Consider the following 23,264-nt stretch of genomic DNA (forward strand, 5'->3'; position numbering starts at 1 on the left):
CAGAAGTCCTGGATTCTTAAGCTCATGCACATTACATACTAATCATGTGATCTGTGCTGAATCACTTAAATCTTTCCGGATTTCCAATCCTTCCTCTATGAAATGATGCAAATATGTACCCTACTTAATTAAAAGTAAAAGTGAAAGATGTTCTATAAAATGTCAAGTAGCATAGAAAAATAAAGGGTTTCGATATTATTTAACAGATGACATATAACTGAAATTGACCTACCAAGACCTACATAACCTTGGGCCCTCCTTTTTGAGTCTTCAGCTTTATTAAGTACTTCAAGGTAAGAAAAAATGTTACAATGACAACAGTTGTAAGCAAGCTTCAGAAATTTTTAAGAAATGCTTCCTCCAATATTTAAAGGTCACTCTCATGCATTAAATATACATTTTGTGGAGTAATCTCAGAAGTGGTAAGTAAAACTAAATATGTGATATATAACTTAATATTCTGGTAACATATTAAACTATACCCTACTGATATTAATTATCTCTTTAATCCAATGTAAAACCAGTAAATGATGATTGCAGCAGCAGTAATAGTCATCATAACTGGTAACATTTGAGTCCTTACCACATCCCAGCCACTGCTGTTCTAAGTGCTTTACAGGTATTATTTTTCTCAATTAATTTTAACAACTGTATGAGGAAGGTACTATTATTATCATTTTACAGAGGAGTAAACAAAGAAGTAAAATATTTTGTTCAAGATGATATAGCTGTTAAATAAATGAACCAAGATATTAGCTTGGGCAGTTTTGACTCCAGAACTCATGCATTTAGCCACTCTAAATTAAAATTCCAGAATTATACAAGAAATGGTGAACAGGGGTATTCTAAACTATGAACCCATAAGACGAAAAGACAAAAATCAGGGCAGAAAAGTGGGCTCCATAAGAAATCAATATTAAAAATTACCTTTCTTTCTCCATATTGCTATTCACAGAACAGATTTACTTTTAATTAACTGGGATGGAGTAGCCTGAACCAAAGCAACTCTATTAATGAAATATATATGCTAAAGAACACAGGAGTTTCAAACTATAAAGCAAAGCAGGATAGGAGGAGTTTATGACAGGAACTATTCCTGTAACATTCAAAAGATTGGAAGCAATTTATAGCAACTGGAAAGCCTGGAAGAAACCCCCTAACTTTACAAAATTGATAGTAATATTAAGAATCAATAAAAAAACTAAAACTAAAAATTGTTTGGTTTGGGATTCACATGTTTGAAAGTAATTTTGTCTTTTACTTTCATATTTAAATATATTTAAAAATTTGGAACAGAATTAATTCAACACCTATGGGTTACTACCACCGCCTTTTAGGTTGACTATTACGGTTATTAAAATGATATTTAAATTATTTAATGCTTGCATGTGTTTATTAGCACAATGAAAAATGGGACTTTTAAGCTAGTCTCTGACACTAAGAACAAGCTGAAAAGACAAGTTTGCAAATAGCCATATTTTAAAGTAATTATCAATAACTTTTCTGAACACATGAAAGATGTTTAGTACCTAAGCTATTATTATACTATTTACTCTCACAATGAAAATAAAAACATAAACAGAAGGAGCAGCTAATATTCATACAGTGATTACCACATGTAAAACACTCCCATTCAATAAAATAACTCATTTAACTCTTAACCACTCTAGAAGTAAGTGATATAGAAGCTAAGACACAAAGTTAAGTAACTTCCCCAAGTTCACATAGCTAGTAAGTGGTGGAAAAGGATTCCAATACAGGCAGTTAATATACCTTAGTTTCAGAATTTGTGTTCCTCGCTAATAAACTACATGAAAAATTAGACAAAGATTAAGATAAATTTATAAAGGTAGTAAGAAACAATTTTACACACTTCATAAATCACAAACTTTTAACCTACAGAATTTCTACAGAATACAAACTACTATTATTCTGTACCTCAAGCAAGTATACATTTATCTACAAAAAAAAAGAAACACAAAATAGGAACAATTAAATAAGACCAAGCAGGAAGTTCATACAATGTCAATTAAGTAGACAGTAAACATGGTAATTGTAGAGAAATTATATTTTTACTTTAGTACTTTCTAAATATTTATAAAATGCTTATTACTGTACAGAAATATTTTCAAATGAGATTTTGCCATATAGATTACATAATATATACTTAGACAAATTAAAAATATATATTAATTTTCATTAGGGGATTCTTCTAATTTCAGTTACCTTAACATATCAGATGTTTGCAAATCACATGTTAATTAGCTGTTTAGCCAATAATGAAATGAATTTATATTTGAAAAAGAAAGATTTCATTGACAGCACAGATCATGCCCTGAGAGTCATCCCATTTTATACTACAACCATTGTGTTAAAACATCAATAAGCCATTTTAAAAAACCAACCAACATGACGTTTGTCCTAAGTAAAATTAGCTAACTAACAGAAGGATGAAATCAGTGCAAACTCATGATTAGCAATTTTAAAAAAACACCTCAAGACTCATCTAAAAGAACATCTTCACAAAAGTAAAATCTGCTAATTTAATAATCACCCACCAGAATAAGCAAAATATTTAGAAGTTGTATTCTCAAGGAAAATCTTAATCATTATTCCATCAATGCTATATAGGCAGAGAAAAGTTGAAAATGAGTGTAATGTCAGGAAAAGGATGTTGTTTTTGGCCCTTTTCATTCACACTGACAAGTTTATTAGTCAAATATATACTTAAATTGTTATTTATGTCTTTATAAGTACAAAGGTTTTCAAGCCTTTAGAAAATATATTATATATAAAATATAACTATAAAATACAAAATAAAAGTTTATATTATTTATAAAATATAAAAATTTTGTAATCCCTTATTCTGAATTCTGAAATCCATAAAGTTTTAAAAAAAAGAGGCTGTGGATATATATTCCAAAATAAGATGTTACCTGATATTCAGAATCCATTCTAAAGGAAGGATCTCTTGAATGATAGGTATCATTTAAACTACTTCCTCTGCTTCCAGACATCATCCTAGAACTTAAAGAACTGGAGGGTTGAACAGAAATTCTTCTTGGAATCCTTGAAGGTTTAGACTCCATTTTTAAAGTTTCCTGTGAAATGTAAATTTCAATTAATTGTCTTTAGAAAAACATGCAAATCTTCAAATCTTAATATTTATCAATTGAAATCAAGAATTAACCATGAACCATGAACTATGTGGCACAGAAATAAACTACTAGCCATCTCTCTCCTACAAAGCAGAAAGAGCCATATAAAATGAACCAAACACTTTAAAAAGGGCGATGAGGAACTCTAAGGTCCATGTAAAGCCTGGGCTCTTTTCCCTAACTCAATTTTGTCTCTACAGAGAATTTATCCTTGACACTCTTACTATTCTTTTCAACTATTAGTGTCCAATGCCATACCCTGAGTATGGGCTATAATAATGAATGTACTGTTTGCATGTCCTGTAGCACCACGTTCTGAGAGGACTTTGTATGTGCCTGTAAAGTCTATACACCCACCCTACCCCAATTCAATTCCTGGATATCTTTCAAAATGCAGAATTTATTCTGTGTGCTTCCATTTTGTGCATAGTTTTATTAAGACAGAAAACCATTTTTTACTGAAATTTGTTTATTTCCTCTTCTAAATAGTGAGTTTCTTTAGAACAGGAGACCATTTTAAGTATCTTATCACTACTGTCTGGAATATAATTAACTGCAATGCAAGAATGCATGTATATTTCTTTTATTTTCTTCTCTTACAGGATCTCTTGATTATAACAATAGCAATAGCTGCTATTTACTCAGCATTACATGGTGGGCCTGGGGTAAGAGACTTCTGTTCTTTTAACCTCCAAACAATCCCGAAATAGGTACTACATTATTTATGGATAAGGAAAACTGGGACTGGAAGATTTTTGCATATGGCCACATAGCTGTGCGTGTTTCCTGAAACATTTTCAAAGAATTTTTATAATGATGGAAAATGATTACAATATTTTAAGTGAAAAGGTCAATCTATAAAGCACACAGTATGGTTCTAATTATGTTCAACAAGAGAAAGAAAGGAAGAAACTTGGAAGGAAATAAACCAAATTTGGTTTATATATAAAGTGTGGAATCAAATGTCTTCCCCTTTATATATTTAATAGTTTTCTTCAGTAAATAGTCCCCAGTGATGCCAAAAGTAATCACTAACTACCCTGATTTTTAATCACATATAACTGAAATTTGTTCAATATTATATTTGTGAGATTCATCCATGTTTGCTGCTTACAGTTGTAATAAGTTCACCATAATTGGCTTACACTGTATGAATGTACACAATTTATTTTCCCCTGCTCTGGATGGACATCGGGCTGTTTCCAGTTTTCGACTATTACAAATAGTGCTATTATGCAGCCATTACTTTTACAAATAACAAAACACTTAAAAATTCCTTTTTCTAAGGAAATGGACTTAGACTGAGGCCTCTGAATTACCTGAGATGCCACTGGTTATGTGAGTAGAAAGAGTACACAAGTGGCAAATAGTAATAAAAGAATACACATCACAACAATCTCTTGAAGTACTCCAACAGTCACTACTTTCAAGGTCAAAATTAAAAATTACTTATTCCTTTACTGTTCTGATAGAGGACTGTAATTCAGGCAAAATACAAACAGATGCACTTCATTTATTTAAAGTGAAGCTTGGATTAGGAGTGTACTTGCTTTATTAAAACATTCAAATTTAAATAGTTAAAATATTTAATTAATTTTTGGCATACATTCTCATTAATTTATCAACTCTGTTTTGGATTAATCACATTTTTAGACCTTAAAGTGACAAGAGAATTTCCTTTTTCAGTAATATGTCTGAAAAACATGGTGTCAGGCAATGACAGTGAAGAGGACCAACAGAGCAAAAATAACAAACATGAAAAAATATAACACAAGTTATAAATTAAAACCATGCAACCAAGAATATGCAACTAATGAACCAGAGTAAAAGTAATATTATGCAACATGATTATATCAATGAAAGTGCTCAAGAGTATATACTATGAACTTCTAAACATGACCTTGTCCTTACGTATCTATTTTGCTCCCTCTTCGCAAATTCCCAGTAAAATGACAGTGAATGAATCAAAAACTGTAACAATGAAGAGAACAGGAAAGGAGAACAAAGAAGGCAAGTGAGTTCAATGTATATTTGGAAAACAAAGTGAGTGAGGTAGCGTAATTTAGAGGATCAAACTATACCATACATAAAAAAGGTAGGAACTGGAGGCAAAGCATTTGGCCTATAGTCAAAGTAAAAGAGATTATGACTGGGACTGAAAAGAGAGTTGTCGGATTAAAATCTCTATTTGGTGAAATAGAACCCTAGAATCTCTTCCCCTAGCTCCATTTCAGAGACAGGGTATTTATTTTCTGGGGAATAAGAATTTCTCACCTTAAATATACAATCATCTCTGGGTAGGGTTTGGGAAGTGGTATGTGTAAGAAAAAAAAATCTAAATACTCAACATTGAGACCCACAGACTCTTTCCTGGTCCTCCTCCTACAATGCTGTCAGTAGACTAAGGGAGTCTTAATACTAGATGCAAAATTTCTGGATACTAACATTTGGAATGCCCCCAAGAAAAAAATTAACTTGCTACCTGACCATCCTATTCTACAGCAAAGTCCACCAGTCACCAAAACACCAAGAATTTCTACCACCTTTTTCAGTGCTTCCCTCTAAAAGACAAACACCAAGGTACCCAAGGAAGCTTCCAAATGCTACAGACCAAAACCACCACCAACAAAAGGAACCTAGAGATGATAAAAAGAGAAGAAAATGAGGGAAAGGAACTAATTACTAATTATAATCAAAGGGAAAAAAGTTTTCATTCATAAAATAGAGAAAAGGATGCTTGAGATAGCAACCAGAGTCTACTATTAGGCTTGTGAAAATTCAAAATGTGACATATACTGAAATACAATCAACATAAAAATTGAGAGAAAGATGAGTAAACTTCCCAGAAAGTAGAACAAAGAGAATTAGAATATTTAACAGTAAGAGAATCATCCACGGGATCTCTATCCTTTACTATGGGTTATAGAAAAAGAGAAAAGGGAAGAAAGAAAATGGAGGAGATGAAGCTAAGAAAGAAAGGAATCTTTCTAGAATCGAAGGACACAAATCTCCAGATTGAAAAGGCTCAAGACTACTCAGTGGATCAAAGAGAAAGGACCAACACCAAGTAAAAGATATTTTGAAATTTCAGAACATAAAGAGAAAGACTCCTATAAGCTTCCAGAGTGGATAAACTGGTCAAATACAAGGGGTAAGCAATCAGAATGGCTTAACAGCAACATTAAAAACAGATAAATGAACCAGTGCTTGTAGTACAGAGGAAAAAAAAATTCTGATCTAGTAACTTAGTGTGAGGTAGAGAAACCAAGAACCAAAAGTATGAAAAGAGGGGAATCCTGGAAGCAGTTACAAAGGGAAGATCCAGGAACAACAACTAAAGCTGGACCACAGGTAAAGGAAAGAGAGCTTTTGAGACAAAGAGAGGGAAAGAGAGGAAAAAAGGATCATATAGAAACTCTATTTCATTGTTATGTGGCAGAGATGATGCTATAATTGGGGGGAAATGTGGAGTGCACAGAACATAAGGCAACTGAAATTTTACATTTGGGAAAAGTGATTGTTCAAAAAAGGAGGCATGGTTTTGTTTGAATCAACTCTTTAATATTAACATAGAACAATGTAAAACATATGGGATGTAGATGGGTAGGGAAAGTAAAGAAGACAGGTTAAGGAAAAGAACAGATAAATAATAAATAATACTGAAAGATAATGTAATAACGGTATAATCAAATCATTTAGAAATACAGAAGTAAATCCTGGAAGAAACAGTATACAGTTAAGGGTAGCTGACTTTGGAGAGACTGGGAATGGGTTAAAGGGTATAGCAAGGAGAGTAAGGAGAGTGGTTTTCCTTCTAAGTAGGATGGCTTTATTTCTCGGTTAGCCTAAAACAGTCCCAGTTTATGCTCAGAAAAGTCCTAATTAATGCTCATTATCACAGGACAATTATTAATAGTGCTTACATCATTTCTTAAAGGTGGCCTGATTTGGGTGATAAAGCATAGCCACCTGACTTATCTTTCCTATCATCAGTTTTTTATAAGCCATGTACTTATTTGTTAAGTTCATGAATAATATTTCATTAATAAGACAAAATAAAGAGGTGAATTTTGAAATAGAAATTTAAAGAAGGCATATATTAGAGGAAAGATTAGAGGTGGTTAAACACTGACATGTAAGAAGTCCATAAATGATTTAACCAGATTTGTTTCCAAGAAGGCCATGAAAATACTGTACAAGGGAGTATATTTGTGATTAGAGATCGTAAACAAAGACAAAATGTTTTTTTGAAAGATACAGTTGTACAGTTGGTTCTTTAATAGTAATCACCTCACAGTATACTTTATAGACTATATTTATATTTAATTCTTACTTGCAGAATGAAAATAAACTAACCCAGGAGGAAATCTGCTCAAAGAGGTAGAGTCCTCTGAGAAATAAAATCTCTCTCATATGAAACTAATTTTGGCAACTCCTTTACAGAAACTGATTGAATTTTGACAATGTAGGTGCTACAAAAAAACTTACATAATTTGATTGCATAAGTTGTAGGTCAAAGGCAAAAAAAAAAATAGTGAAAAATAAAATACGCAGTCTTTGAAAAACTTCTTCTAAACCATTTTCAAAGGTTCTGTGTGATATATTTTAAAGCTTATTGACTCATTCAACAGGTTTTTTTTAATGCCATGAGCTAAGCAATATACTAAATGGGAATAATATGGGGTGACAACACTGAACACAAGAGAGATACAACCTGCCCTCAAAAAAGTTGTAGCATCACAGTGAGAAACAAATTACACAATTAACCATAGAATTTTAAGTTATAAGTACTACAAAGGAAAGGAATAAGCAAAAATAACAGACTAGTAGAAAAAAAGTACTTGAAGCTTAATGCTTTTAACCAAGACTTAAAAGTGTACAGTACAAAAAAGCCCATTATAGGGAAGCAGATGAGGCTCTAGTGATAAGGCCTCCACCTACCATATATGGGAGGACCAGAGTTCGATCCCTGGGGACCCCTGGTGAAAAAGAAAAAGCACACCTCCACAGCGAGCTAAGTGCCCTCATGGTGAGCAAAGTGCCCACACGAGTGCCCACATGGAGAGCCGAGTGCCCGTGCAGCAAGCTGAGTGCCCGCACAGGGAGGGGAAAGTGGAGGGGAAATGGAACCCCTTTCCCCCCATTTTGTTACGAAAATATTCACGCAGAGAAAAGATGAAGATTGTGAAGTTAACACCCATTTACCTTCCCTACATTCAATAGTATTTTGCCATATTTGCTTTATATCTATCTATATATATGTATCTTTGCATTAGATTATTTTCTGAAATAATTATTACCATTTCAGAAGTTGAAAAGTTCACTGAAGTAACCTCAGGGAGATAACTTTTTAGACAGCCTTTGAATAATGAGAGAAAAAGAGAGAGAATGCATAAAGGCGTTAAAGTATGTTTAAGAAGAACTAGAAAATATTGAGTATGAGGGTGAGATTGAGGGCATGGCAAGGATGAGAGGAAAAGAAAGGGAAGAGAGGAAACAAAAGGGCTATACTGGAACTTGTGTCCTCTGCTAAGGAGCGGGGACTTTAGTAAGGAATGGTTTTAAAGTTCTTAGCCACCAGTGACATGCATATTATTATTCTTATAAGGATCCCAGAAATTATGTTTCTGATAACCAATTACAGCTTTCAAAGATGAAATGATTAGCACTGCATCAATATTTTACCTAATTTTGTCTAACCTTGATTACAGAGTCAAAAATAATTTGCTGCATCTTTTGAAATACTCAAAATAACTCGATAGGTAATTTATTACTTTTATGGAATCATGGGGAACAAACTACTACTATAGGTAATAAGCAGAGGAGTTACTAAAGATCTTGAAACAGCAAAAAACAAAACAACACAACAAGCACCAAAAACCCTAAAACTAAATTCAGTTCAAGGACAAATTATCAGAAGAGGCATACTGGCTCCAAGACAAATTGGTATAATTGCTCTATGTAGTGGAAATGGCTAGAAGGCAGATCCAACACAAACTTTTCAAGTAGAAAAGAATTTAGGTAATTACTGAAGGGGGGAAATTATTCAGAACTCTGATGGAGAATAAAGGTTTTTGCTTCGTTGGGCGTGGGGAATGAGGAAGCACACCTGCCTTTTGATTGTACTACACCTTTTATCTGATCAGCCTTAACCCATTCCACTTCCCACAAATAATTTCTAAGCAGCAGAATTTGGGGCACTTTGAAAAAGTTTTCTGAGCACTACCACAAGTTGCCAGCAAAGAAAAGTTTGGCCTCTTCCTTTACCAAACTGGAGGTGTGAATTCCCAAAAGCAGGGAAACAGCAATGTAATACCCATCTTTTTCTCTGAATTTGCTTATAAAAGGACTTCTCAATTAACATCATTCTACAAATTACTGACCCATTACTACAGCATGTCTTATTCAGAGATGTGTCAAAAGTTAGTAGGGGGAAGTGGACTGGGCCTAATGGATAGGGTGTCTGCCTACCACATGGGTGGTCCACGGTTCAAATCCCGGGCCTCCTTGACCCGTGTGGAGCTGGCCCAAGAGCAGTGCTGATGCGTGCAAGAAGTGTGTGCCATGAAGGGGTGTCCTGCACATAGGGGAGCCCCACACACAAGGAGTGCGACCCGTAAGGAAAGCCGCCCAGCGCGAAAGAAAGTGCAGCCTGCCCAGGAATGGCACCCCACACCCAGAGAGCTGACACAACAAGATGATGCAACAAAAAGAAACACAGATTCCGGGTGCTGCTGATAAGGATAGAAGTGGTCACAGAAGAACACACAGCAAATGGACACAGAGAGCAGACAACTGGGGGGGGGGGGGGGGGGGAGAAGGAAAGGGGAGAGAATTAAAAAAAAAAATAAAGTTCATAGTACATAAAACCAGACAACTAGCCTAATAAAAGGTCACTTTACTGTATCCATTTAACAAATGCCACTCCCACACACTTTACTGTATTTTAATGTATTCATTTATAAAGGTAATTTCTCCAAAAAGACAGATTAGGCAAGAAATAAAGTATTTAAGGAACATAGCTAACTTTTAGCACAAGCCAATTTTTAACCATCGTAGAAACAGGCTAGTTTAAGAGTGCAATCTTTTTTTAAAAAATAGATTTTTTAAAAATTTATTTCTCCCCCCCCCAGTTGTCTGTTCTCTGTGTCCATTTGCTGCATCTTCTTTTTTGTCCGCTTCTGTTGTTGTCAGCAGCACGGGAATCTATGTCTCTTTTAGTTGTGTCATGTTGCTGCATCAGCTCTCCGTGTGTGCGGCGCCATTCCTGGGCAGGCTGAACTTTGTTTCACGCTGGGTGGCTCTCCTTACGGGGCGCACTCCTTGCGCATGGGGCTCCCCTACATGGGGACACCCCTGCGTGGCACCACACTCCTTGCGTGCATCAGCACTGCACATGGGCCAGCTCCACACAAGTCAGGGAGGCCCGGGGTTTGAACCGCGGACCTCCCATGTGGTAGGCAGACACCCTAACCACTGGGCCAAGTCCGCTTCCCAAGAGTGTAATCTTTGAAGTCTACCCCTTACTTGTGTAACTCTTGGCTTAATTCTAAGGCTTAATTTCCTTACCTACAAAATGGGAATAGCATTAGTACCCACAACACAGGTATGCTGTTATCAGCTTTGTTGGTACATGGCAGGTGTTCAGCAAATATTAGTTATTATTAAGCAATATTATCACAGTGTTTATGTTTTCACAGCAGAAAATTCTTAATTAAAAAAAAAAATTAACCCTGGGAAGTCCAGTCACATTCTCTAACAGAGCGGCAAGAATTCCCCGAGTACATGGGCAATGCCTAGTGAAAGAGGACAGATTGATAAACCAGGCCCCCCCCTCCCGCCTTTTAATGGCACCAGGACCAGAACCTCGTATGTGGGAAGCTGGTGCTCAACCACCAAGCTACACTAGCCACATTAGTTGGCTCTCCCATCTGTTTTCTTGTTATTTATCCTTAGGAGGCACCACCAGGATCAAACATGGGGCCACCTATGTGGGAAGCAGGCACTCAACCACTTGAGCCACATCTGCTCCCCCAGGCCTTTCATACTGATGATTGTACTTAGGAACCTTGTTCTTGTGAAACTGAAACTAAGCCTAGTATTATATATTGCCTAAGAGTTACCTCCCAAAAACCACCTTGTTGCTCAAACGTGACCTCCCTCTAAGCCAAACTCAGCATATAAAACACACTACCAATCCCCCTCAACCCCAAGCAAGAGACATGACTTCTGGGGATGAGCCTCCCTGGCACAGAGGGATCATTATAAAGTGCCAAATAGTGATGCATTTGGAAAAAGACCTTGACCAAAAGAGAGAAATATTAAATACAAATATGTTTTTATGGCAAAGAAATTTCAGAGTGAGTCAGGAGGTCATTCCAGAGGTTACACTTATGCATGTCTCAGGAGGACCACATTGATTCCACAGTAAACAATGGCTCAAGTAAGGGAGTTCCTGAGGGCTCTACAGACAACTAGACATTATAGGCAGGGCAATCTCAAGAATTTAGCACTCTGTCAGTGGTCCTTACCTTGGAATATATGTTCCCCAATGTAACAGAGTTAGACTCATCTATAATTTCTTACACATGGCTCTTCCATCCCTTTTATTAGGACCCATAATAAGCACTATACTTGATAATTATATGTCCCAGAGACTAAAATCTTTGGTCTGTTCGTTTACCGGAGCCCTGAATAGCAGCAGTGTTGCAACACCTACTCTTCAGTTCACTAGACTTGCCCAGGACAACTAACAAAAGAATGATGATGGACAATGCCCATCCCCAAAAGTACAGATTATCTACAACTGCAAGCAAGACAGTTCCATCCATCTGCCCCAGGATCTAAGCCCCCACTCTATCAGCAACAGAGTGGGCATCACCATTCCCAAATCACCAAGACTGGGGATCAACAACTGACTAAAGTAGGCTTTTTATTTCTGTATTATAATTCTATTAAAGATTTATTATTATTGTAGCAATAGAAGAACTTGTGTCATTAATGTGAAGGCACTGACCACAGGAAGTTATGAGGAGAGGGAGAGGGAATAGGTATTAAAAAGGGGGCATTTCTGGAACATTGCAATCGTTCTGCATGACACTGCAATGATGAATAGAGGCCATTATATATTTTGTCAAAGTGTACAAAATTGTGTGGGGCAAAATGTAAACTATAGCCCATGGTTAGTAGTAATGCTTCACTATGTGTTCATCAATTTTAACAAATGCACCGCACTAATGAGAGATGTTAATATGGGAAAGTGTGGGAGAGGGAGGGCATGGGGATATACGGGAATCCCCTATATTTTTATGTAATCTAAAGCTTCTTTTAAAAAATTTTTAAAAAGTAAAAAATAATAAAAGAATTTTACCATTATTTTAAATTATTTGGAGTTTTTCTTTACTACAAAGTAGAAAGACTTTTAAGTTATATATATGTATATGACATTTCCTTGCAGGTTTGGCTTTCCTAGCATTTCTGCCTTCCCCCTTATTTTCTTCTCTGCATAAAAAAATCTAGAAATAAAGAGCTATTATTAAACACCATTAACATTTTACTGTACCGCTACATGATAAGGATTATTGGTGAGTTTTGTTTTCCTCTTTATACCTAGTTTTCTAAAATTTCCTTAGTAGACTTGATTTTACCTTCAAAATTAAGAGAAATTTATTTATAAATGAAAAAGAGACAGGAAAAAAACACACCTTTTTTTAATAACTTACAATAAAATAAATACAGAATTCCTAAGAATAATTTCCTTTCTAAATCACAGTACTACTGTTTTATACTCCTTAGTATCTACATACCAAAAAGGTAGTAGTAAATATAGCAGAAGATTAACATTTCACAAAATGAAGTTGAGATTATATATGACAAAATTTTTTTTTACTATGGGAATTTTCATACACAACAGTAGAAATAATAATGAACCTCCATGTACCAATCAACAAGCTTCAATAATTACCAATATTTAAACAATCTTATTTGGTGTATTTTACCACCCACTATATTTTAAAACAAATCTCTATCAAAACATTTTTAATGATGCCTAAACTTAAAATGGTCTAAATAACCTGCTGCAACTTATAAAATATAACTATAATTTCCTCTCAACCTAGTATGCACATCCCATTGCAAAATTATTTATTTTTTTATGTTTAAAAGATACATAGAAGATACAAAATGCAAAGTGATATTTGCTGGTCAGCCCACAAAGAGTTGTCTTATTTCCTCACCCATGGAAAATGGGCTGGCCTTGAAAGACTGACTTTGACTAAGAGAATGTCACTAAGTGACATTACATGATTTGCAAGGCTTTAAGAGTCTATCTAACAGCTTCCATTTTCATCTCTTGGAATGCTGTTCCGGTGTCATGAAAGCCTACATGGAGCAAAACTCGGACGTCAGCCAACACCAACTGCCAGACTTATGAGTAAATTCATTTTAAATCCCCCAGCCTGCAAAATCTTCCAGCTGAATGCTGGTACCAAAGTGAACCTAGGAGAAATCCCTAGAATTGCCCAGCAGCACACAGAACTACAAGAGTTGTTTCAGTCTATTAAATTTTAAGGTGGTTTGTTCTGTCACAATATATCAAAACATCATAATTTTTCCCAACTTTAACTTATGCTCCTGGTGTTTGTAGACTAGTCTGATTCCATAATAAATTCACTTTGTAATCAGTCTTAATTATCATTTAAGGCAGTTCTTCTTTGTTCCATGGTAGTCAGGTGAAAACTAAGTCAGGTAAAAACCACGGAACCCTTACTAAGTTCACTCTACTGTGTATTATTTAAAAAATATATCACACCTGCACCAACATGTCTCCACAAGAATAATGTTTTTAGGAATTGCAATTCAAGCTCACAGACTCCTTGTTAAGTCCTTCAGAAATACAAACATAGTTACTTATTTAAAATCGGAGAGCTTCCAAGACATTTTTTAACTTTATTCCATATATCATTTTTTAAAAATCTGCTTCTGGGGGGAATTTTTTTTCTTAATGTGAGAACCTGGTGTTTTATTGCTCCTAGTGAACACGGAGACCTGGGAGCAAAGGGTGATCAGATGAGGAAAACACTTTGAAACAGGATTTTGGAGCCCTTAAAAAAAAGCCTCTTTTAGCTGACACATGAATATTTAAGATGCAAAGGTATATACCAAGTCTTAAAAACAAAAACTAGAAAAACGTTTAACATTTCCATGACAAAAATATGATTAAGATGATGTCTTAACCTGAACTAGAAGTGACTTTAATCTGTGTCAACTTTCAGTAAGTAGAAACCATGTAGGATTCCTTCTGGAGGGTGAAAAACAATACACTAAAGTACACTGATCATAACGGGAAGAGGATAACTAGCTTTTTTTTCCTTTTTTAAAGGAGGTACTGGAGAATGAACCCAGGACCTTGCACATGGGAACCAGGTACTCAAACCTTGAAGCTATAGGTGCTTCCTGAGGATAACTAGCTTTTAAGGGTCAAACTTGGCTGTTGACAAAAATGGGTGGAGAGCAGTAGGTGATGTTAAAACCTTGTGTTCCAAATCATCTAGTCCAACCGGTGGAGTAGCAGAGAAACTTAACTGAGAACAAGAAAAACCAGCTTTGACCACATGAGTTCAGGTAAGGGTAGAAAAGTTAACAACTAAAATCAATGAAAACAAAACTTCAGTAAACTTTCAAATTATAAAATAATTTTATCTCTCCCTTTCTGGAGTTCATCTTATTGGAAGCAACTGTATTAGAGATAGAATTTTTGTAAAGTAATGATTGGTGAGAAGAAAAATTATTTCACTCTAATAAAATCCTGCTTTTGTGAATTCAAGTAGATCTAACTAATCATTTTAAAATTTTAATGCGACCATTTATCCAGTTACTTAACAGTTAAAAGGTTCATTAGCTCTTAAGTTTAATTTGTTGGTTAGAAATGAGGTTTGGTGCAGGCCTCTGCATTCACATGCATATCTCCACTGTTGTAATTGACAACTACTTGGGTAACAGAAGGATTTATCAGCAAAAGAACCTAAAAATTGTTTTTATTTGGTTTAGGAACATAATAGCATTCCGTATCCCATAGCACAAAGCATGAACTCTCTAAATACAGAAGGCCTTTCCTGTCAGGCTCATTCAATTTACGTTCTAACTATGAGGAACAAACTGACCATTCCTAAAACAAGCCATATTATGCAGTTTTCCAATCAAACTCCTAGTCACCTTCAGATTTCAGTTCAATCAGTACTTGACAAATTCTCCCTCAGGGGTAAGCATCCCTCCCCTGTACTACCACAGTACTACTACATACTTAGAAGAAAATAATGGCAGTAGTTTCTTGCAATGTCAAACCCTAATCCAGTAGCCAGAACACAAGAAATTATCAATATTTGCATTATTTGATAGATTTTGCACTATTAAAATTATTTCCTTAAAATATAGGCCATTCCTGAACAAACACCCAATGGGAATGTTGTGTGAGGTGGATAGATAATTAAAAACTGGTTGCATGGGAGCCACAGGACTTTAATAAAGGTTTGATTATTTGAAACCTAAATGTGTTCCTATATAGACAGCTTTATCTTTGTGCTTTATTAGGGAAAAAGAGCCCTCCTGCCAATATGACAGAAAGAAGAAATCACTTTTACTTATTTAGGTCATATAACCTAGCATGTAACTTTGAAAAAAAACCAACCAAACAAACCAAAAACTATCTGTGATAAAATTTAGGAAAAAGAAGCTGCAAAAGGGTACCTAAAAATACATATGGAATACAGAACTTAAATGTTATGAATGAAGCAGGTAATAATGCATGTAGCAGAGATAATTTTTAAGGTTATGCTGAGCAGAATGCACGATTATAAAAAAATTAGACCATAACTCCAATTGTATATATTTACTAAAAATTCACTCTGCATGTTGTCTCCCCAGTGTTTTATATACTATCTCATTTAATTTTATCTTCACCACTACTCTGCCTCAACCTCAACCTCCATTGCTTTGTTCCTGAGGAAATCTGAAGAGATGAAGTAACTATGGCAAAATTAAGACTCAAACCCATATCATTCCAGTGCTACTGTCCCCATATCACTATTTCTCAAAAAGATGTGTAGAGATGTGAAATGAAACACTGACTCCATTTCTGAAATAAATCTTGTTATCTCATAAAAAAAAAAAAAACTCGCTTACCCTGGTGTCTGCCTTCTTATAATTTTTCTTTTAAGGAGGCACTTGGGACTGAACGGGAGACCTTGTACATGTAAAGCAGGTGCTCAACCACCAAGTTAAACATGCTCTGCTCTACCTGAGTTTTAAATCCAAAATTCATCACTAACCTTACCTCTTAGCTCTAAGGTAGAAACGAATGGATGGGTGTCAGAAAAGAGGAGATTTAAAATAACAACCACAAATTTAAATAGTCTCTTCAACGAATGGTGTTGGGAAAAATGGATATCCATACGAAAAAAGAACGAAGGTGGACCCCCTACCTCATATTATATACAAAAATTAACTCAAAATGGATGAAAGAAAAAATAGAAGAACCATGACTATAAAACTCCTACAAGAAAACGTAGGGAACCATCTTCAGAATCTTGTGTTAGACAATGGTTTCTTAGACTGTACACCAAAAGGCCCAGCAGCAAAAGAAAAAATAGGTAAATGAAACCCCATCAAAGTTTAAAACTTTCGTGCAAAGGCCTTCATTATGAAAGTAACAAGACAACCTACAGAATGGGAGAAAATATTTGGAAACCACATATCCAATAAGAGTTTAATATTCAGAATATATAAAGAAATCCTACAATTCAACAAAAGGTAAACAATCCATTTTTTAAAAAATGGGCAAGACTTGAACAGACATTTCTCCAAAGATACACATATGGCCAAAATGTACATGAATGGATGCTCAATACCGCTAGTCATTACGGAAATGCAAATCAAAACCACAAGAAACCAATTCATACTCACTAGAATTCCATACCCACGAGAATGTCGACTATTAAAAAACTAGAAAATAAGTGTTGGGGGGAATATGGAGAAATAGAACATGTGTTCATTACTGGTGGGAATGTAAAATGGTGCAGCCTCTGTGGAAAATAGTTTGGAGGTCCTCAGCAAGTTAAGTATAAAATTACCCTAGGACCTGACAATTGTACTTCTAGGTTTCTACCCAAAAGAATGGAGAGGAGACATTCAAACAAATATTTGCACACCTATGTTCACAGCAGTATTATTCACAATTGCCAGAAGATGGATTCAAGGGTCCACCAACTGACTATAACTGATAAACAAAATGTGGCATTTACTTACAATGGAATATTATTCAGCAATAAAAGGGAATGAAGTTCTGATACATGCCACAACATGGAAGAACCTTGACATTAGGTTGAAACAAAGATTCCAAACACAAAGGACAAATCTTACATGCTCTCACTGATATGAAATAATTAAAATAAGCAAATTTATAGTCAGAAACTAAAATACAAGATACCAGGGGCAGGGGTGGGGATAAGGAATAGGTATTTAATGCTTAATTGGTACAAAGTTTCTGTTTGGGGTGATGGAAAAGTTTTGGTAATGGATGGCAGTGATGGTAGCCCCAAATTCTGAAGGTAATTAACACCACTTAATTATATTTGAATGTGGTTAAAAATGAGGAAAATTTAGGATGTTATTGGGAAATTTTTAAAAAAGCACCCTAATCTATACAATACAATGAGCCCTAATATAAACTACGGACTATAGTTAATAGTACAATTATAGTATTCTGTCATCATTTGAATCACAGATATCCCACTAATGAAAAATTGTTAATAACAGGAAAACTGTGTGTGAGGGGGGTTGTAGGGGAGCTCTGCATTTACTGTATTTTTCGGTAAACCTACAACTTCTCTAATAAAAAAAAGAGAATAACCCAAAAGTCCTACCCCAAATCGAAAAAAAACTTAGTAAATTCAATTTCATTTGCATTCTAATTCTTTAAGTGAAAAGTTGCCTATAGTACCAAACAACACCACTACTAAAGAACGTATTACCAAGAAAGAGATAGTCCCCATGTTAATATTTACATTTGTAGGTAGGAAAACGTACTAATTTAGCATTTTTTATGTGTGTTTGTACACGTTCATCTCCACGCTGCTTTATCAAAGTGAGGGAGTACTCTAGTACTGGTGCCTTCGATATTTTTATCTCTTACACCAACAGGTCATTTTTATTTATGTCCTCTATTTCCATATGAAGAACACATAATTTACGCAATGCAAAAGAACTCCTGAAGTGTCACGACATTCAAGAACAGGAGCTATCAACGAGCAAATCTTCACTGAATCTAAGATGCCGACCAAGTCGCTCCAATTTAAGGTGGATCGGCAGAGCCCCAAGCCCTCCCCTCTTTTCAGTCAGCGCTCACCAAATACCTCACAGGGGCTGACTGCCGGTCCGCAGGGATCCGCAGGACCCTCCTCATTCTGACCGAAAGGAGGCCGCCCCGGCCAAGGTCGGGCGAAGTCTCTTTCCCTCGTCCACTACAAATACAAAAGTAGAACGCACAATCTGCCCCTTCAACCGATCACAAACTCCAATACAGGATGAAGGCCACCGGGCCCCATTTCGTGTCGGTGGATCCCCGACAAAGCTCCTCCACCCCATCTGGCGAGGAAGCAGCCTCCGCGACCCTAGGCCCGCACTTCGTTTCTTCCCCTCCCCCACCTGCGGCCCGGACTCGCACCACCTCCCCCAGACGGAAAAGGCAGTGCTCCGAAGCTCATTACCCCTGCTCCCAAGCTAGCACTGAACAGGACGGGTCCCACTCGCAGCGACCACTCTTCTGCCTTCCTCCTCGGAGTTCTAGGCCTCTGGCTGAACCACAGTAACCTGCAGCGAAACACAATGGCGTCCACTTCTTTCCCGGATCCGGCGCACAACAAGCCGCCGCCGTTAAGTGCCCCTCCCTTTCTCTCCTTCCCCCGCCCCCGAGTTCCCGAAGTCCGGCGACTTCTCGCGAGAGTGGTGGCGCTGCGGGTATACGTGAGCTGCAGACTGGCTCGACGTACCCCACCGCGGGGTGGTGCTCTGGCTGCGGCAGCCGTTAATGGGCTGTCCCTGGGGAGGCAGCGAGGCGTCACGGGTAAGCGGCTGCGGCTGGTCGGCCTGAGGGCTGGCGGCTGGGCCGGCGAGGTTGCGGCGGCGGGGAGCGGGCGCTGGAGGCCTGGCCCTAGTTTGCGGTTCTCGCCTAGGCAGGGGCTTTGACCCAGCCCCACCGCTCCCCGGCGCCCGGCCGACAGGCTCCTGATCGCTCAGGCAAACCTGTAGGGCCCACAGCGCGAAATACCGTCTAGGTCTAGTTTTCTGGTTTTTTTTGTTTTGTTTTTTTTGCCCTTGGTAAGTGGTGAAATGAATATTTATTGAACTGAATTAAGCCCTGCCTTTCCCGACCTTTTCTCCTTCCCTCTTGAGCCCCTGTCCGCAGCGTTTGATTTGACTGCAAGTCCTCCCATAAAGGTCAGGGCCGATTTGTGTGTGGTCATTCGTTCCCAGTGAAAATTAAGTCCTTTTATAATTATGTATTTTTAAATAGTGATATTAAGCTTTGACGGTGTAGCTACAGATTTTTTTCCAGCAAAAATTCACCCATTTAAAGAGGGAAGGAAATTGTGAGAGAATTGGTCTGGTGAATATTAAAATTTTAAAAAACTGTAAATGTGACAAATTGAGTACTGACAGATAAAAAAGGTAGGTTAGAAGAAAAAGCCCAAATAGGTAAAGATTTAGATTATATCATGTGTTTTTAAATAATGTATCATAAACATAAAAGTTCTTTAACGTTAAAATCATTTGTTGAAACTTAGAGGCATACTGAAAGCACCTGATTTTTTAAAAAGTGACATTTTATTAAGTTGTTTAAATGATCCATCGATTCCAAATAATTCCAGTAAGTGAAGTATGAGGTTTAGATGTGTTCGTCAGTTCTTCTGAGGAAAAAGGAGTATCACTATCATCTCTATTTTACTATGTCTTGGAGACTACAAAACTGTTTATAAGTCACTATTGTAAATTTTAAGGATTTAAATTTTGCTTGTGATTTAAATTTATTACAGTTCAACTTTTTATGATTTCGGATGAAGATTAAGCATACAGTATGGAATAAAGTGAACACAGATTACTTTTGAGGAATTAATTTGTCCTTTTTAGAAAAATATTTTTTTTAGCCAGTTGGAGTATACTTTAGCATTGTGGTTGTAGATACATCTACCCTGAAATACCAGACCCTATAGATTCAAATCCAAGCCTTGCTCCTTACTTCTTTCTTGAGCAGTTCCTTAACTTTGCTAAGCCTAATTTTCCTGTAAAAATGTGAATAATCACAATGTCAATACCCCATGGGTTTTTTGAAAGCATTGAGATAATGCCTCAGTTCCTGGAACATAGTAAGCATTCCATAATTGTTAGCTATTACATTTCATATCCAAACCACTGCTAATATTTTCTAGCATTCCATAATTGTTAGCTATTACATTCATATCCAAACCACTGCTAATATTTTCTCTTTCTGGTCCTTAATATTATGTAGGTCCCTTAAACATCCTCTCCTCAAGTTTATTCTGTGCGGTGAGGAATGACCGCACCATTTTCCTGAGCTATGGCAGTCAGACCTGGTAGTTGTAACTTCTCTACACAACCCCCAAACCTGGCAAGGATGGTGCATATTTTGGCAATTTGTGGCTTCATCCCAACCCAGCACTGATGATATATCATCAGAGGTGAGTATAGCACCAATTTCCTATGCTAAACAGAGCTTTCAAAATCTCATTTCTTGTTCATGCTAGTACATAGGTGAAGATCATCGATAAGTATATTTTTATTCTTTAAGAATAATTAGTTGTTTTTTTTAATATACTTTCTCTGATTTGAGTTTCTAGGTAATTATCATTATCAACAAATAAGTATTGAGATTTTATATATTAAAGATGTTTTACTAGCAATTGTGGTTACAAATAGTACAATAGTGACCATGTTTTCTGCACTAAAAATCAGAACAAAATTATTTGAAGGCAAAGTGTTTGAAATCAGACTGTTCCAAATGATCTAGACTCCATGGTTGCCTTTTATACACAGAGTTCCCCCACTGGATTTTGCTCTGCTAAAAGTTGGGTCATTATGACTGATGCTGACATTTCTTTCTTTATCTAAAGATCTTTGTTCATCACTTATTCATCTCACTCAGCTTTAATTTTTGAACTTGGTTTCCTCTCTAAGTTAGGTTCTTACTACCATTAATTCTTCCCCCTTCTACTTTTTTTTTTTTTAAAGATTTATTTATTTTTATTTATTTAATTCCCCTCCCCTCCCCCGGTTGTCTGTTTTCTGTGTCTTTTTGCTGCGTCTTGTTTCTTTGTCCGCTACTGTTGTCGTCAGTGGCACAGGAAGTGTGGGCGGCGCCATTCCTCATAAGGCTGCTCCCTCCTTCGAGCTGGGCGCCTCTCCCTACGGGGCGCACTCCTTGCGAGTGGGGCTCCCCTACGCGGAGGACACCCCTGTGTAGCAGGGCACTCCTTGCGTGCATCAGCACTGCGCATGGGCCGGCTCCACACGGGTCAAGGAGGCCCGGGGCTTGAACCGCGGACCTCCCATGTGGTAGACGGAAGCCCTAACCACTGGGCCAAAGTCCGTTTCCCCCCTTCTACTTTATAAACTTGTTTGTCATCTGGTCATCATCATAACAGCACATTATTCTTATCTTTAATTATTTCCTCAACCATCCTGATAGCTTAGAATTCTCTTTCATATGATTGGATTTTCCAGTTCTTCCTCCCCTCCGACCCCCTTTTTTTAATCATACCTCAACCTAAACTTCTAAGAAGCCAGGGTAATATATTATAGATCTTCTTCAGTTTGTATAACTGGTGTGGTCTTGGAAAAATGTGCTTTTATTTTCTTTTTGTAAATCAAGTCATTTTAAATGTAGATTACTTCTTGAACTTTTGAGAAACAGTAGGTAATACCTGGGATGAGATAGGATTGCTTGTGAGGTTTCTGAGTTGAAAACAAGGGATACCAGTTTCTTCTCAAATAAGAACCTTTTTAATCACTGCAAATGGGAATCTGGTTTTATCAACCCACTTGTAGATAGACCCTAGTCTATAGATTGAGGACCATAATAAACCCCTGATTTAGTGCTTTTGTAAATTTTTACTTTCTCCATATCAAGTTTATTAAAAATATTCCACATTTCATAAATGAGCTTCCAAGACTTTTTTTTACTTCTGGATTAGCAGCAGTTAATTTCAATACAAAAAGTCAGTACTTAAAAGGATACAAAAACACCTCAAGAGAATACCCTTTCAAAATGCTAAGATGCGAATTCTCCACCTTGTACCTAAGGTTATGGTGGAAATCTCACTGATTCTAGAAAGATCATTCCTGCTCATAGTTGCTCCAGAATATCTGACCTGGCCAGGAACAATTCCCAATTTATAGGACACTTGTAATCCATATGCAAAGCTCCTTTCACACTGACTGAACCATAAGGGGTGCTTAATAAAACCAGGTGTCTTTTACTATTGATTAAACCACTAGTTGAAAAACTATGGTATATAGGCCAAACATGGCCCACCACCTGTTTTTGTGAACAGTTTTATTGGCATTTATGCTGATCAGTGTCCTCCAAAGAAACAGAACCAATAGGATTTACATGCCCACACACATTCACACACACACATCCTATTATATTAGTGTTTAATTAAACAACTGGGTGCTAGAGCCTGCAGGAGTTGTGACAGAAAGAATGGCCCACAAAGCTAATAATGTTTACTTTCTGGTTCTTTGCAAAAACAGTTTGCTGACCCCTGATTAAACTATAAAACCAGGTTCAGGGGAACCAATGTGGCTCAAGATGTTGAGTTTCTGCCATCCACATGGGAGGACCCCAGTTCAGTTCCTGGTGCTTCCTGAAAAAAGAAAAAAATGAACAAGAAGCAAAACAAACAAAAAGTCACCCTGTGAGCTGATGTGGCTCAGTTATTGAGCGCTGGCTTCCCACATACAGTGGTCCCAGATTAAATCTCCAGCCTCAGTATGAATGTACTTACATACATACACACATACATACACACATAC

At 36.7% G+C, this 23,264-nt stretch overlaps 2 protein-coding genes across 26 annotated transcripts in view; one reads left to right on the top strand and one right to left on the bottom strand.

The window, feature by feature from the left end:
* MARCHF7 (membrane associated ring-CH-type finger 7) overlaps positions 1–19,150 on the bottom strand; it is a 52,944-nt gene extending 33,794 nt beyond the window's left edge. For 7 of the 12 annotated variants that reach the window (XR_011649266.1, XR_002797795.3, XR_009186579.2 and 4 more), the window contains exons 1-2: positions 18,920–19,140; positions 2,937–3,101 (exon numbers count right to left, since the gene is read on the bottom strand). Coding sequence is in view for 6 of the 12 variants with exons in the window: in XM_004463901.3 (XP_004463958.2) it covers positions 2,937–3,089 (153 nt within the window). In the remaining 6 variants the exon portion in view is untranslated. Of the gene's footprint in view, positions 1–2,936; positions 3,102–18,565; positions 18,674–18,919 lie in introns of all 12 variants that reach the window. The other 5 variants (XM_058300827.2, XM_058300826.2, XM_012527344.3 and 2 more) reach the window with 4 other exon arrangements.
* Positions 19,141–23,264, top strand: part of BAZ2B (bromodomain adjacent to zinc finger domain 2B) — a 472,255-nt gene continuing 468,131 nt past the window's right edge. For 5 of the 14 annotated variants that reach the window (XM_058300812.2, XM_058300809.2, XM_058300815.2 and 2 more), the window contains exons 1-2: positions 19,158–19,275; positions 20,719–20,908. The gene's annotated coding sequence lies outside the window, so the exon portion shown is untranslated. Of the gene's footprint in view, positions 19,530–20,718; positions 20,909–23,264 lie in introns of all 14 variants that reach the window. The other 9 variants (XM_058300811.1, XM_058300818.2, XM_058300817.1 and 6 more) reach the window with 4 other exon arrangements.

Source organism: Dasypus novemcinctus, chromosome 7 (genome assembly GCF_030445035.2).
Source record: "Dasypus novemcinctus isolate mDasNov1 chromosome 7, mDasNov1.1.hap2, whole genome shotgun sequence".
Lineage (NCBI taxonomy): Eukaryota > Metazoa > Chordata > Mammalia > Cingulata > Dasypodidae > Dasypus > Dasypus novemcinctus.